Here is a 16,984-nt window from a genome sequence, read left to right on the forward strand (position 1 = left end):
GAAAACAGTCCACAAAACCAAAAGACAACCGACAGAATGGGAGAAAATATTTGCAAATGACATATCAGATAAAGGGCTAGTATCCAAAATCTATAAAGAACTTATCAAACTCAACACCCAAAGAACAAATAATCCAATCAAGAAATGGGCAGAAGACATGAACGACATTTTTCCAAAGAAGACATCCAAATGGCCAACAGACACATGAAAAAGTGCTCAACATCGCTCGGCATCAGGGAAATCCAAATCAAACCCTCAATGAGATACCACCTCACACCAGTCAGAATGGCTAAAATTAACAAGTCAGGAAATGACAGATGTTGGCGGGGATGTGGAGAAAGGGGAACCCTCCTACACTGTTGGTGGGAATGCAAGCTGGTGCAACCCCTCTGGAAAACAGTATGGAGGTTCCTCAAACAGTTGAAAATAGAGCCACCATATGATCCAGCGATTGCACTACTGGGTATTTACCCCAAAGATACAAATGTAGGGATCTGAAGGGGTACGTGCACCCCAATGTTTATAGCAGCAATGTCCAGAATAGCCAAACTGTGGAAAGAGCCAAGATGTCCATGGACAGATGAATGGATAAAAAAGAAGTGGTATATATACACAATGGAATATTATGCAGCCATCAAAAGGAATGAGATCTTGCCATTTGCAAGGACGTGGTTGGAACTGGAGGGTGTTATGCTGAGTGAAATACGTCAATCAGAGAAAGACATGTATCATATGACCTCACTGATATGAGGACTTCTTAATCTCAGGAAACAAACTGAGGCTTGCTGGAGTGGTTGGAGGTGGGAGGGAGGGGGTGGCTTGATGATAGACATTGGGGAGGGTATGTGCTATGGTGAGCGCTGTGAATTGTGCAAGACTGTTGAAACACAGATCTGTACGTGTGAAACAAATAATGCAATATATGTTAAGAAAAAAAAAAAGAAGATAGCAGGAGCGGAAGAATGAAGGGGGGAAATCGGAGGGGGAGATGAACCATGAGAGATGATGGACTCTGAAAAACAAACTGAGGGTTCTAGAGAGGAGGGGGGTGTGGGGATGGGTTAGCCTGGTGATGGGTATTAAATAGGGCACGTTCTGCGTGGAGCACTGGGTATTATGCACAAACAATGAATCATGGAAGACTACATCAAAAACTAATAATGTAATGTATGGTGATTAACATAACAATAAAAAATTTTTAAAAAAGATATCACTACTGCTGGGAAAAGCAGCAATGTTGTAAATGCTTTTTCACTTTCACTATTTGTCTGGCAATGACACTACCTTTGGGTATGTGGGTCACACCCCAAATGACAATGATTCTAGGATATTCTTTTACCATGATTTGTGGGCTTGTGGTGACCTCCTCTCCAGTGGAATTATAACGTGTTTCCACATAACCTGGTGCAAGGAGACCCCTGGAGAAAAAAAAAAGAAAAAAAAAATTCATGGTCACTCATGTTAATTGAAAAGTGCAGTGATCAAAGTGAAAGGTTCCACTGGATGTGCAGGAAAGTTTTAACTCCTGAGCTCCTTCTCCTAAGCCCTCAAGAGGAATCCAAGCATAAAAAGGATGCTTACAATGCTAAGACTGAGAGAGCTGAGTTTCTGACATTCCTGAGTAGTGTGGAACAGTGTCTGCTTTCTCATCAGACTTTGATACTTCTCTGAGGGGAGATTTGAGGAAGAAATGGAACTGAGAAGGGTAGAGTTGATAAAAACGACTGGAAAGAGCAGTTCTCCTCATCATTTTAAGATAACTACATTTTCACCCAGTCCTTTTTGGTTCCCAGTGACTGCTAACAATTGTAGCAGTGGAAAGTTTATTGGGAATTGACTTGCATTTGGTAATTAGGGCCCTTCCAGCATTTTCATTGCACTTCTCAGAATTCTTTCAATTACCTGGCAGCACATAGGTGTCTGGATATACTTTTTAAAGAGGCAGGGCAAGGAGAAAAGGAAGTAATTACTATATGTTGAATGCCATCTCTATGCCAGCCACTGAGTTAGACACCTTACATGGATCATTCATTTAATCCTTTCTGCAATCTGATAAGATAAATATGACTTGCTTCATTTTTCAGATGAGATTACACAGTTCCAGGGGCAAAGGATCATATCTAGGTCTGCCTAAAGTCCACACGTGTACTACTTCCATTTTAGCACTCCATTTCCAAAGTCCAGGCAGTTGTTATTTTTTGCAAAAGGCAATAGTCTATTTGAGGAAAAAATCTTGCTGTACCATATAGAATAGGTTAGGGAATGGAAGAGCTTGAAAGCACAAAATTAGGGGAGAAAACTACTTTTGAAATAGTCGACATATAAGCTCATCAAGATTGGAGTGAGAGCTGAGACAGTGAAACTTGAAGGAAATGTTGAATGTAGCTGACCTGAATGCAGAGAATGAAGGAACAAGAGAACAATATAATGCATGAGAAAGTGGGCAGGTTAGTGTGTAGCTGGATGGAAGGAGCACTGGTGTGGGCATCAGGAGAGCCCAATTCCAGTTTTACCACGGACTTGTCCTTTGGTCCTAGAGTTTATTTAATTATGTATGTCTTTTTTGTTTTTCCTGATGGAAATGGTTGCAAATTGTTTTAAGACCTAATCTTTCAGTATTAGAATAACAAACTACAATAATGTAGGGGAAGATTTAAAAATCTATCTGCTTTTTCACAGAATTTGATAAAATGTATATCTGCTAGTATCTCAAGGATACAAACACTAGTAAACTGTTATTTTTTAGAAGGATCCAAATACTAGTAAACTGTTACTTTACTCAATGTGTTTTCACCACTTCAGTAGGAACAAGTATTCACTGAACCCCTTGGGCCGGTTGAAAGAAAAAACTTATTAGAGGTTTTCCAGAGCCTTAAGCAGAAACAGTCTCAATTAACACATTTTCCACATGCTGACTTACTGTCGGTAAGGGCAACATCAGAAGAAAAGGACAATATGAGAAGTAAAAACACTTACTTGTTTTTTTTCAAGTAAAGCACTGCTATTTTCCCATTAACTGTCATTTTATACTTCAATTCAGTTTCAAATTTTTCCTGCAAAAATGCACAAACATTTACTGGTGATTATAAACACACATAAATATTCATTTGGCTATGTCCATCTTTTTAACAATTAGCAAACAATGCTTGCTTTCTTTAATGGTAGTCTATATAGTTTACATCGCTAATGTCTGCTTCCAGTCTCTTCTGATTTGTTAGTTTGATTTAACCCTGCCAGCTGAATAGACAAATTATTTGGGACCTTTCTATCCATCCATCCACCCATCCACCCATTCATTTCACAAATATTATTTGAGTGTTAATTATATGCATGCCTCTACTCAGTTCTGGAAATTCAACTCTAAGCAAGAAAAATTGAAACCTACTGTCAGAAAGCTTATAATCCTGTGGAAAGACAGACAATAAAAGTGATTTATGTTGTATGACAAGGGATATAAATATGAGTGCAATGTAAGATGTCTAACATCTTAAGGTCAGGAAAGGCTTTCTTGAGGAAGTAACATGTAAGCTGAGATATGAATTAGCCAGGTGAAGCAGGGTGGGGAAGTTATTTGAGAAGAAGGAATAGTATGCCCACAGACCCAAAGACCTCAAAGACTCCAACTGATAGTTTTTTGGTCTGGAGGTCTTCTCACGGCTAACTGGAGGTCAGAATATGGACAGAACAACAGAAATATGTACTCAAAAGCAGAGAGAAGTCATCAGGAAGAAAATAAAGTCTCAGGAGTTCAGAATGAGAAAATAACACCTCAAGCAAACCTCATGTGGAAAAGGAGAACAGTTTTGAGATTTATATATACCAAAAGAGATACAGAGGACTGTATGTTGAAGAAGATGCTATTGGGTACTGAATTCTGATTTTCTTCTATAAAACACAGTTTTTTCACTGGGGAGTGCCACGATGTTGTTATTAAAGAGATCTAAATACGGCAGACCAAATATGACTGAGTACTGTTTCCTCTGCTGGGCTGCACCTAAGGCCAAGCTTTTCTTCTCTCCTCCCTCTCCTGGCCAGAGCAATACCTGAGCTCAGCAAGGGACAACAGTGAGTTAGAGACTTCAAGTCAGGGGGATTGTGTAGGGATTTGCCATCTCCAAGGTCAGTTGGTATGGTCCGCATTCCCCTTAAATGATTAGTTACTGGAGTTCTCTCTGATGTCAAAAACTCCGGGGTATAAATATCCTATACTGTAGGTCTAGAAGAGGAGAGGCTGCTGTAATTCACTTCATGTTGATGAATAGCAGGAGCTGGGGAAAAAAAAAAGGCTAAGGGCTGAAAATAAAAGTTATGGGGAATCATTGTACCACTTATCATTTAGATTTAAGAAAGGCCAGATGGAATTAAAATATTAGGATAGTAGATATAATCTCCTGTCCAGAAGAGCTTTCCAATTTCTATTTCCTGTCAGCAATGGTTTTTAGTGGATTTTCACCTAAAATATTATTTGGAGATTGTTTTAGAAAAGATTATTGCTTTTAGACTGGAAGTTTTAGCCAACACTGGCATAGAGATTATAGATGAAAGGAAACAATAAGGAAGAAAACAAGTATTTATGAAAGAGGGTGCACTGGGTGATGTGATAACTTTATGTCCCAAGTAGAAGTCTGTGGTGGAGAGCAATGCCTGCTAATAAAAAATCTACCCTATTTGTGTGCAACCTGGGTCCTGAACTATGGGTGAGGAGAGGAAAGATGCATCTTGATTTGGAAAGTACCCACTAGAAGGAAATGATTTTTTTTAATTGACCTGGGCTATTTTAAACCAGAAGAGAAGATTAAACTTACTCTCACAGACATGCATGTGCACAGACATGCACGCGCACACACACACCATAACTATAGTAAAATCAATATTAAAAGAAAATCAAGAGCCAAACGGTGTAATACTGACCATTTCTGAAGCATGGACAATTCCATGTTGACTTCACAAAGAATATAAGGTAGATTGGGCATTACATATAAGGAGAACACGTTAAGTAGGGAAAAACTCCTTAAAAAAGTGCAGAGAGGTGGAAACAAGTGTATTATTAAGAAAGGCCTTGAGAATACCAAAGCTGACTAAAAAGGAGGTTGTGTCAAAAGCAAAAGAAGACAAAATGGCTTAATAAACCATAACATCAAGCAAAAGAGCCATGATGGTTAGTCATAAGTTACATAGGACAGTGTCATAACATAATCTTGATCAGGGAGTTAATGATTGCATCCAGCTCTGCTTTTCAGACAAGTTTTCTCAAAATAGCCACATGAGATAAGCATTACTATTATTATCTCAATTTAAAGACATGAATTTGAAGTTCATTTTTGTCTAAATTTATACAAAGAAAATTAACAAAGTTAAGATGTGAATATAAACAAGGCTTTTCAATTCAGATCCTTTACCCTTTCACTCTGGATCACGAAAATATAAGGTTCATGCAACCAGTTAATCGAGTTGTAGACTAGATAAATGATGTATTTGCAATAAATAGCAAACACATTGCATCAACTGCATGTATCTACTCAACTATTCCAAAAATTAAGATGATCATCTATTAGGTACCAGTAACTACTCTATGGTTTTTCATCAAAATAAATTGTTCAAAAACTTAAATTTGTTTTATAAAGAAATCACTTTATAACTGCGATAAAAACACTGGATGTGTATTCAAATTTCCCTCAAAATAATGAGTGACAAAATGTATCTGGCATTTTATTTATTTATTTATTTATTTATTTATTTATTTATTTATTTATTCATCTGAGACACAGAGATACAGAGAGAGAGAGGGGAGAGCTTGAGCAGGGGGAGAGGCAGTGGGAGAGGGAGAAGCAGGCTCCCCGCTGAGCCAGGAGCCTGATGTGGGGCTGGATCCCAGGACCCTGGGATCATGACCTGAGCCGAGTCACCCAGGCACCCCAATGTATCTGGCATTTAAAAAAATTTTTTTATTTACTTATTTGTCAGAGAGAGAGAGAGCACAAGCAGGGGGAGGTGCAGGCAGAGGGAAAGAGAGACGCAGGCTCCCCCCTGAACAAGGAGCCCAATACGGAGCTCAATCCCAGGACTCTGGGATCATGACTTGAGCGGAAGGCAGACGCTTAACTGAGTGAGCCACGCAGGTGTCCTGATATCTGACATTTTTAAGAGAATGCTGGAAAGCATTTAAGGGAGCCATACTGATGAGGAATGCAATGCATATAGGTCCCATTTAAATTTAACAGAAACATTTTGTTGAGAAAGAATTATTTTTATAAACAATGTCTACTGTGGGTTCTGCTATTATAAACATTTGCTTTAGAAGAAATCATCTGTTAGGAACCTTATCCACTGGGGAAGTATGTACTCCCAGGGAGTGGCATCTTACAATATTTCTGCAAATTATTATTTATGTCTCATTTATCTATATTCTTCCTAGCTCCCAGCAAAAACTTCTGGGTGCAGGTACTTAGAAAACTGTTGAATGAATCGTTGTGTTTTAGCTTTTATCTTTTGACTGAGAATGTGTTTTTTCATTAAGTAATAAGAACTATACAAACTTTCATACCTTTCTCTTCAGAAAAGACAAAGGTAAATTTCATGTTTAATTACAGTAATTCATTCTAACTTAATTTTCATCCACAATATTTTATTTTCCACCTCAGTTTTATTATTTATGGTTTTGTTTGTATGTGTGTACATAGATACATAGATGATGGATAGATAGATAATAGATAAAATAAGTTGTATCAAATCTCTTTGGAAGTACACAGAATTATAAATTATCATAAAAGTATTAAAGTTTATTTTCTGTGTGACCTTGGGCAGTTTATTTACTGTCAGAATCTTAATCTTCAAAATGGGGCTAATGATAAAACACTGGATTATTGTGAAGAGTAATGAAAATAAGGTCTAACAACAAATGCAAATGTCTATATATAAATATGTATATACGTTATAGTTGTATATCTATCTATATATCATATGTAAATATATTTATGTATATTTTTTCAAGATTCTTTGGTAAGCCAAAAGCTGTACCTGTTGCTCTGGCTCCTTGACCTCTCTTTTATGTAGTGGATGAAGTCTTCTGGGATAAACCACTTCATAGTTCTTTACTCCAGGGAGTTCTTTGATAGCATTTACTGAGGGGGAAAAAAAGGTAAGAGAAGATTTAGTGGAGCATAACATATAAGCAATCTGGTTGATAATCATCAGACTTATTGCATTTCTGATGAATAATGCTACACACAGAGGCTTACCTGAGTTATGTCAGAGAGTTATTTAAGTGTAGAGATAGACAAAATCAGAAGCCCACACTTCCTCTCAAATCTTGAACCTATATCTTCAAATATATCCCCACTGAAAGTTTACAAGTGTTTCTCTATTTGGTGAAAATATTTCTTTTGGATTTTTCCATTTCTCCTTGCTCCCTTGAATCCTCTATAGAGGAATGTAGCAAGCAGTACAGGCAAAAGTTAGTACGGGAAGGCAAAAGCCAACCTAATCTAAGATGCTAATCAATGTCAGCATAATTGAGTAGAAGTACTCTGAAAACTACAGTGTTACAAAAATGAAATAACTAATGTGTGCCATTTCTGACTCTAATTTTTCTTATATTTTCCAATTGTAATGAATAAAACTAAGACACAGTAAGAAAACCTCCAATATCAGCTCCATAGAATGGAAAAAAAGCCAAGGCTTTTGCAATACAGATAAACTTTCATTTTTGCATACAGAGCATGAAAAGAATGAAAATTAGAGAAGCAAACAATTAGAACATTTTTACTGGTCTGGAAGGAAAATTTTTGAGCCTGCAGTCATATTGAAAGAGAACGGAACAGTTATCTCCAACCTTCTATCTATATTTTGAATTCTCAAGTCAACATTGTTTCTACAAGTTATTACTTTTTAAAATTTTATTATGTTATGTTAATCACCATACATTACATCATTAGTTTTTGATGTAGAGTTCCATGATTCATTGTCTGTGTATAACACCCAGTGCTCCATTCAATATGAGTTATGTTTATAAAATTTTCTTTTATTTTTTTGAGAGAGAGCATGTGCAGGCATGCACAAGCAAACAAGGAGGGGCAAAGGGAGGGGGAAGAGACAATCCCAAGCAGACTCCATGCCCAGCACAAGCCCAACTCCGGGTTCCATTTCAAGACCCTGAGACCTGTCCTGAGCCAAAATCAGAAGTCAGACACTTAACTGACTGAGCCACCCAGGTGCCCCTCTACAAATTATTTTTAAGAGGAATTCAGTTTTCCCAAAGCTAACACTTAATTTTCTATTTTCTCTTTTATTTGCCCACTTGATCGAGTCCTTGCTCTGGGTAGAGTAGCGTGTAAGGAAATGTCACTAGACCAACTCTTTGGTTTCTCAGGAGGCTACTGGTCTACCCAGAATATAGATGCAGTAGGAAACAAAGTATGGGCCCAGCCTAGCAATTTACTAACACTATGGACTGGAAAGGCTTTAGTTCTCTGTGTCATGACTAGAGTTCTCTCTAAAGATAATCCCAGCCTATTAAATTACTCAAACCTAAATTCTATTCTAATATAAATTTATGTTATTATTGTTGATCTTTTAACAAATAAAAGTGAGTTTTTTTTGTTAGTCATCTTGGATGACTTGTACAGTTATCCCAATAATACTCCAGAGAATATTTATTTTTAAAAATTTTCTTTAGAAATTAAAGCAGAATCTTTAAAAAAATCCTATTTATGTCACTTTTTTTTATCATTTTAGGATGGCTAAATGCACTTGATCACTCAAGAGCCATTTACTTCTAACTTTGAAGAATAGGAAAAGTAATTAAATTGGCTAAAAACTTATTAGGTCAAAAATGAAAAATTAAAGGGATGCAATAACTTCTCTTTCACTGGCTTGAGATTTACTCTTTTTTTTTACATTTAAATTCAATTTAATTAACATATAGTGTATTATTAGTTTCAGAGGTAGAATTTAGTGATTCATCAGTTGCATATAACACCCAGTGCTCATTCCATCAAGTACCCTCCTTAATGCCCATCACCCAGTCACCCCATCCCCACCCACTTCCCCTCCAGCACCCCTCAGTTTGTTTCCTATAGTAAGAGTCTTTTACAGTTGGGACACCTGGTAGCTCTGTTGGTTAAGCACCTGCATTTGGCTCAGGTCATGATCTTAGGGTCCTGGGATCGAGTCCCACATTGGGTTCCCTGTTCCGCGGGGAGCCTGCTTCTCCCTCTGCCTGCCACTCCCGTTGCTTGTGCTCTCTTAAATAAATAAATAAAAGATTCTTTTATGGTTTGTCTCACTCTCTCTGTTTTAGTCTTATTTTTCCTTTCCTTCCCCTATGTTCATGTTTTGGTTCTTAAATTCCACATATGTGAAATCATATGATATTTGTCTTTCTCTGATTGACTTATTTCACTTACATAATACCCTCTAGTTCCATCCACGTTGTTGCAAGTGGCAAGATTTCATTCTTTTTGATGTCTAAGTAATATTCCATTGTGTATATATACCACATCCTCCTTATCCTTTCATCTGTTGATGGACATCTGGGCTCTTTCCATATTTTGGTTATGGTGGCATTGCTGCTATAAAGACTGGGGTGTATGTGCCTCAAGATTTACTCTTAAAAACATTTCAAAACCCTTTAAAACCATGGATTCAACCTTAGAATACTTGAACTTTGGGTTTGCTTCTAATTTTTTAATTGTTGGAACAGACAGGGCAGATTAAATGATCTTTAAGGACAGTTCAAGTAGTCTATGATTTTATGAAAATAAATACAAAATTCCCCATAATCTTTTTGAAAAGGTAATGATCATTTGGATAAAGTTTTAATTGGTTATGATAAAATAAGTCTCATTACACAGTCAAGACTTCAAGCATAAGGTACCTCAATGACTTCTTGCTGTTACAGAGATAATCACTGGGCATTTTTATTTCTATTTAATTAATTTTTGGTAAAGGAAAATAATAACATTACTTTATAAAAAATTATATCAAATTCAAAAGCCTAAAGGAACATTACAATCATTTTCTTAACATTGAGTTAAAATTTTCATAATTATCATAATTATTTCAAAATAATAAGATGCCATGAGGTAAGAAAATTACTCTTGCCAGAAATGAAATGATGGTATTGACACAATTCCCTGGAGCTTCTTGTAAACCCATAATACCAAACAAGCATACCATAAGGCAACCACATGCTGTCTAGTGGATTTTGTCCAATCAATGCAATTAGTCCCACTAATATGGAGTTCTTGAAGCCATGTATTCACCAATGTTGCAACCATAGTAACTCTTCTAAAAATGCTGCATGAAAAATGGTTTCATCCAATACACACATTATTCTGAGAGTAAATATTAGTCCAACCTTCCCTGGGGTCATAAAATAATAACTAATTATAACTGATTCTTTTATAAAAGCAAAAAATGATAGCCCACACACATTTCCCATTCAGAAGTAGCGAGGGAAACAGGCCAATCCAACCACTGCAAGCTTTCTTAATATACACTCTCATCTCCATGATTCTAGTTAATATCTAAATCAATGTTTCATGAAATCAGAAATTACCAATTGACTTAAATATGGAGTCAAATACATAAATTAGTGGAGAAAATTATTCCCAACTTTTTGATAGCTGAGCACTTCCAAATGACAAACAAAATAAATCAACAAATGAACCAGAGTATTTTTTAAAAAGCCTCCAGCAACCTCTCATTTTCTTCGGTTTGAAATCAACAGATTTTCAGCTCTTCCCAAACTCTTGCAACAGAGTACATTCTCTAAAAGAAACAGATAGAATTTCTTTTAATGGCTTTTATTTTTATGAAACTAAGAAGGACTCTGAAAGAGACTTGAATTAGAACAAAGTAGACGGCAGTTAGAGAAATATGACAGACCTAAATATTGTTTGGCTCATTCATCCTTAAGTTTGATGGAAATGACTCAGCCTCCTCCCAACTGAATAACATCAGGCTAATTATTTTGAAGCCTGTGGAATAAACACAACTAACTGCCATCCAGGGATTATACAAATCTGAGACGTAACACAATATGTTTCTATTAATTCATTTTAATACTTGCTTTCTCTCTCCCAGAGAACTCACACAGTGGTTTACTCCTGACAAGCAAAACTTAGATGAAGAAAATAAAACTATTATTTTGGATTGGGTTAGATAATTATTTTACTGCTTATTAGTTTTAGAAAAGTTAAAACTCATTGACAAGATTAATATAACAGGCACTGGTCTGGGTTGCTACTTTATTCTTTAATGAGTTTGGAGCATTCTTGGAATTTAGCCCATAATACATAATATTGGCATTTTCATTTTTGTTCAAACCTGTTCCAAACTGTTTAAAGAACATCTTCCCAAACTAGACACATGACATTAAGACCTGGATCAGAGTTTATCCAATGTTGACTTCAGATCTGGGCTTTGCTGTACCCCTCAAACTATCTGGTGATTTTAAATTTAGTGTTATAAAAGTGAGTACAAATATCGAGGGAAAACACATCCTGATTAAGTCTATCATTTTGGCTACTAAGATTAAATTATAAATACTTCTGAGGGTTTTCTAGTCACTTTATGAAGACAAGAAAGCATTGCTAATTTGAAACAAAATAATTTCAAAAAGTACTGTATCCTTCAGATATCCTCCTGTAGTATATTGAAGACCTTTCTCTTTTGTCATTGCACTTACATCGTCACCCCCAAACAACTGTCACAACCTTTTAAATATTTGGGGTATTTTTTTCTATGATGAAATCCTATAAGTTATTTCTCTCAGGGGATGGTGAAGGGCAAACAAACAGCTGGCCTAATTATGTTTCATTCTTTCATTTCATGTATATGGAAACTGAGCACAAGTCATGGTCTGAGGTGCATATTTTTTCCTTTGGATGATGGGGGCAGATAAACAAAAGGGAAGAGATGGGAAAATGCAAATTGCTTTATTTTTTACATTCTGGCTGGGAAATAAATCCATGTGGTAATAATATCAGTGGGAATAATACCAAGGAGCCAGTCTTGAAAATACAAGATGGAAGGTAAAAGAGGAGGTAGCTCTCTGTTCAAGACGGAAGATAAGGGACAACTGTCTATATGTCCCCCTGTTCTCACAAAAGACACTGCAGAACCTCTGTCTCCGCCACCAAGTACTTGAAAATCTACAGTTTGAGACATAATTCTAAGGAAGTTGTCTCTTGGTGCCATGTTGTGAATGCAAAGACAGGAGAACAATTACCTCATATGCCCAATTTTTTTAAAGATATTATTTATTTATTTGACAGAGAGAGAGCTCTCGAGAGCACAGCAGGGGGAGTGGGAGAGAAAGAAGCAGACTCCCCACCAAGCAGGGAGCCCCATGCATGGCTCTATCCCAGGACCCTGGGATCATGACCTGAGCCAAAGGCAGACGCTTAACCGACTGAGCCACCCAGGTGCCCCATCATATGCCTATTTTACTGAAAAGGCTGTCCTGTGGGTGGACTCCAGGGTTATCTATGTGATTCTGTTAATATATCCTGCTTGATCTTTATGCTGTTGGATAAAGCTAGTTCCCAAGCAATTCTTATGTTTCAACTAAGTAAAGGATCCCAAAGAATTTTTAGGGATAGCACTTTTGGAGAATGTAGAGAAAAAATATTTCTATTAAGTTTGACTCACAAAGTAGAAATTTTGAGTCAATAACATAAATGCCTAGTACAGTTCTATATTTAATGATATTAACTAAAACTTTCACAAGTCTGGAAAACAAATCAGAAACCAGGGGTGGGGAAAATCACTTTTAGTGACAAAGTGCTGAGTGAGTGCAAGGGGGAGGAGAATCTTTCCCTCCCTAATCTTATACTTCTTGTTGATAATCTGTTCCTGTTACTAGGTCCTGGCAAGCATTCTAAAACCCAAGAAAAGGTTTGCTAGGGAAGGATTCCCAGGCATTGAAGCTAATGTGGTGACTTAAGCTCTAGAAATAGAAATAAGCTAAGGAAATGTGTTACCCAATCGAACTTAACCAAAATCTAATTGGTGAATTTCTCAGAAATGGAGAGACATGCTAGAAGTGATTTATTATTGGGAAGTAAAATTCCTCTACTTTTGAATTCTTAAATTCAAAATGGAAGTGAATTATCAGTTTAAGCTTAGCAGCAACATTATTTTAGTCAAGTAATAGCACAATGCTTTATAAGTATCGAATCGGTCAACTGTTTATTTCTAATTAGACATATTTATTATCACCAGTTATGGAAGGACTAAACATAAAAATGTGCACTCAAAAGGAATAGGACCCAGCCAAACTGGTCCCAATAAGAACAGCAGATACTTTTGAAAGCCTCCTGCACAGAGATAGCTAGTCACATCCGCTGCATCTTTACTGCTCTAAAAACGATCAGGTGGGACTTGACGAATTTCACTTTTTGACTCTAAGATCATATTCACTATTTAAATTAAGCTGTATTAAATTTTCCCTTTGGTTTTTATTTAGTCTCAGATCAGACCTATCGATTCAAGACGTCTTCTTACCTCTCCTTTACATTGAGTTTACATCAGTCACAGCCCCCTCAAAGCAACAGATTAAAACCAGTCCAACTGGTTAGTAAAATTGGTTAAAAAAAAAAAAAAAACCTATTGAGAGAAGATGAAAAGCAAGCAGTTCACTGACATATTTACCAGAACCTGAAAAGGAATTAGACACCAACCTGGAACTGGCGAAAGGAGGAAAGTGGCGGTCAGAAGAAGCCCCTGCAACATGTTGTGGGACCGTAGGGCCGCAGCAGCGCCTGCCGTTCGCGCTCCGAGAGCACGACTTGGTCTGGTCTGTCCCTGCCTCCTCGCAAGTGAGACAGAATGAAACTCCCAGGTTCATTCTTGTCTCTGCTTCAGGAAGTGTTTACTAAAGGTGTTGCACAATCTTGGAGCTGTGGTCCTGTGACAATGGCACAGCAGGCGGAAGTTCTGGCCGCCTCCTGGCTGTAGGACTCCTTTACCAAAAGCCATTGTTTCTCTTTTCTTGCTTCTCCTTATTCCCCGCTCAGAAGTAGTACGTTTCCAGTATGTTACTATAGCACAATAAGAAACCCTTTGACATAACTGACTGATGAACCTTGATAAGTGTGTGCATTTATTATGTATATTATAAATATATATAAATATATTTATATATGTATTTGCTATGTTGGCAACAAATTGTTGCGAATGTTATTCTTCCCTCACATGCATATGCAGTCAGTGAAACAATTTCTAATCCAATCCAATTATTACATAAAATTCTCTTTTCCACTTACCTCCTATTCTCTTCTCACACAACAGTGCTCGAGGGACCTTGAACTATCCTCAAATAAGAATGGATGATAATACAAGCTCAAGGTTTTTCAGATCCCCAAGGGCAGTTGTATCATCACTAAAAACCAGGAGTTGGGGAAGGCCTTCAAGACCCAAAGGATGTAATTCCAGAAAAACTTTAGGAGCTGTTGTTGGTGTGGTATAGTGAGGCTAAGCCATCATGTCCAGATATCACACTGTGTAATGAATTAAATAGCTAAAGTTGAGTTGCTTTACTAAGTTCCAGGTCCTTTATACTTACTATCATATTAATTCTTATGACACTTCTGTATGATAAATGCCACCTTACCCCGATTTTGTAGATTAAAAAATTAGGATTTAAAAAGATAAAGGATTCAAAAGATTAAGACTCAGTTGTCTTCCTTTTATATAGTAAATAAGACTAAGCATTCTGCCCAAGGTCATCTAACCAGTAAGTGGCAGGAGTGGAACTTGAACTCAGTATTGTCTGAACTCTTAGTCACACATTCTAACAGCTGATTTATACACCCAGTCTTATTTCTACTGAAAAATTATATAATATCTGCCTATGAAATACAAGTCCTAATCCTATGAAATAAAAGTTCTATTAGACAATCCTGAGGTTATGACATTGGTGTTAACCAATTCTTGGTCCACTAAAATTATGCGGTGTTCTATGGATTCCAAAGCGTATTTTTGTAATAGAGTGATTTTGATGAAAAGGGATTTCTCAAAATGACATATAGCATCAACTAACTACCACAAGGGACTGTTTAAATCTAGTCACTGAGCATGGAGGTTCCTCAAAAAGTTGAAAATAGAGCTACCTTACGACACAGCAATTGCACTACTGGGTATTTACCCCAAAGATACAAATGTAGTGATCCGAAGGGGCACATGCATCCCAATGTTTATAGCGGCAATGTCCACAATAGTCAAACTATGGAAAGAGCCTACATGTCCATTAACAGATGAATGGTTAAAAAAGATGTGATGTAATGGAATATTATGCAGCCATCAAAAAATGAAATCTTGCCATTTGCAACAATGTGGATAGAACTAGAAGGTATTATACTAAGCGAAATAAGTCAATCAGAGAAAGACAAGTATCATATGATCTCACTAATATGAGGAATTTGAGAAACAAGACAGAGGATTATAGGGGAAGGGAGGGAAAAATGAAACAAGACAAAACCAGAGAGGGAGACAAACCATAAAGAGACTCTTAATCTCAGGAAACAAACTGAGGGTTGCTGGAGTGGAGAGGGGTGGGAAGGATGGGGTGGCTGGGTGATGGACATTGGGGAGGGTATGTGCTACGGTGAGTGCTGTGAATTGTGTAAGACTGATGACCTGTACCCCTGAAACAAATAATACATTATATGTTGATTAAAAATAAATAAATAAATAAATAAATAAAAATAAATCTAGTTACTGCGCATTTCAGCCATAGGATTAGGAATATCACAGGTTTCTTTTCTTTTAATCCAAGTTCTACTGCTTTTTCTTTTTCAGAGAATAGAAAGGTTATACCCATTTCTTAATTGTCACATGATTTCCCCCCATTAATTCTATGAACATTCATTAGTACCAATGACATGTAAGACACTGAGATCACAGTTGAAAATAGTCATTCCCTTTGAGATGCTTACAGTCTGGTGAGGGAGATGCCATGAAGATGTGCAAAGTGAGTGCTACCTGTATATCATGAGACACTGTGCATAGGTCTGTGCATAGGCATGGAGGTCAGAGGCTACCCCTAGCAGGGCAAGGAAGACTTCCTGGAAGCAAGAATAATGAGGTCAATGAAAAATTAATTATGAGAAAAGGTGAGGACATTATGTCATAACATACTAGTTTGTGGTAATAGTTTAGTGTTGTTGGAGCAAAGAGAGCTTGGAGGAATGGGAAGAGATCCTATGTCTGGTTTTGTCAGTGTGCAAGTACTGACAATACTGACTTCATATTTGGCCCTCCATCTTGTTCATATTCATGGGATGACCTACCTTGGGACTACAGGTTCCAGGCCCGTTGGAGGGTTAATGTGTGCCCTGACCGAAAGGCAGGGAGGCTTATTCTGGTCTTCCCTAAAGTTGTTTAGATAACCAATAGAGATAATTTTGTTTCCCCCCTACTCCTTTGCCCAAATAGCCCCACAAATTCTGTTAAGTGTTAACGATCAAGTAAGTGCCTGCAGATTCTTTGACCTCTGCATATCTCCTCACTTTATAAAATCCGTAGACAAATGTTTGGACTCTGTGGGGAATAGCTGTGTCACTGTCTGGATTGTTGACCACCAGATTACCCCATCAGTAAGTTACTCTGAATAGAATCTTCTCACAGTTGAGAAGCCAGCCAGGAGATGGGAAAACAAAACAAGTGTGGGTGAAGGGGTCCTGCCCAGGGAAAGCCCATTGTCCATTGTCCACAGCTCATCTGTGTTGCTGGAGAATCTATGGGAGGGGTGCATAGGAGAATCCCTCCTGGCACCTTGCTGGGTCTGTGCACCTCGACTGACTGAACAGGCTCAGTGGCCACTCCAGACACTTTAATCAGAGAGTCCCTTCAGAGAGGTGAGTGGCAATTGCCCTACAAATCAGCTTTAGGGCTCTGCTCCTATCTCAAACAGTAGGAAAAAAGGAACTGTCTGGGGAAGTATTTTAAGAGATAGCCCCCTTTGAAAAAAGAGAGAAAG

The 16,984-nt window shown here is 37.4% G+C and overlaps 1 protein-coding gene across 3 annotated transcripts in view; it reads right to left on the reverse strand.

The window, feature by feature from the left end:
* ADAM28 (ADAM metallopeptidase domain 28) overlaps positions 1 to 13,818 on the reverse strand; it is a 92,162-nt gene extending 78,344 nt beyond the window's left edge. For 2 of the 3 annotated variants that reach the window (XR_012378105.1, XM_073892597.1), the window contains exons 1-4: positions 13,686 to 13,818; positions 7,018 to 7,121; positions 2,977 to 3,053; positions 1,340 to 1,418 (exon numbers count right to left, since the gene is read on the reverse strand). Coding sequence is in view for 2 of the 3 variants with exons in the window: in XM_073892597.1 (XP_073748698.1) it covers positions 1,340 to 1,418; positions 2,977 to 3,053; positions 7,018 to 7,121; positions 13,686 to 13,737 (312 nt within the window). In the remaining variant the exon portion in view is untranslated. Of the gene's footprint in view, positions 1 to 1,339; positions 1,419 to 2,976; positions 3,054 to 7,017; positions 7,122 to 13,685 lie in introns of those variants that run through there. The other variant, XM_073892598.1, reaches the window with a different exon arrangement.
* Positions 13,819 to 16,984: the final 3,166 nt, after the last annotated feature.

Source organism: Callorhinus ursinus, unplaced genomic scaffold (assembly GCF_003265705.2).
Source record: "Callorhinus ursinus isolate GAN/ISIS: 27379988/994484 unplaced genomic scaffold, GSC_fseal_2.0 scaffold4, whole genome shotgun sequence".
In the NCBI taxonomy this organism is placed as follows: domain Eukaryota; kingdom Metazoa; phylum Chordata; class Mammalia; order Carnivora; family Otariidae; genus Callorhinus; species Callorhinus ursinus.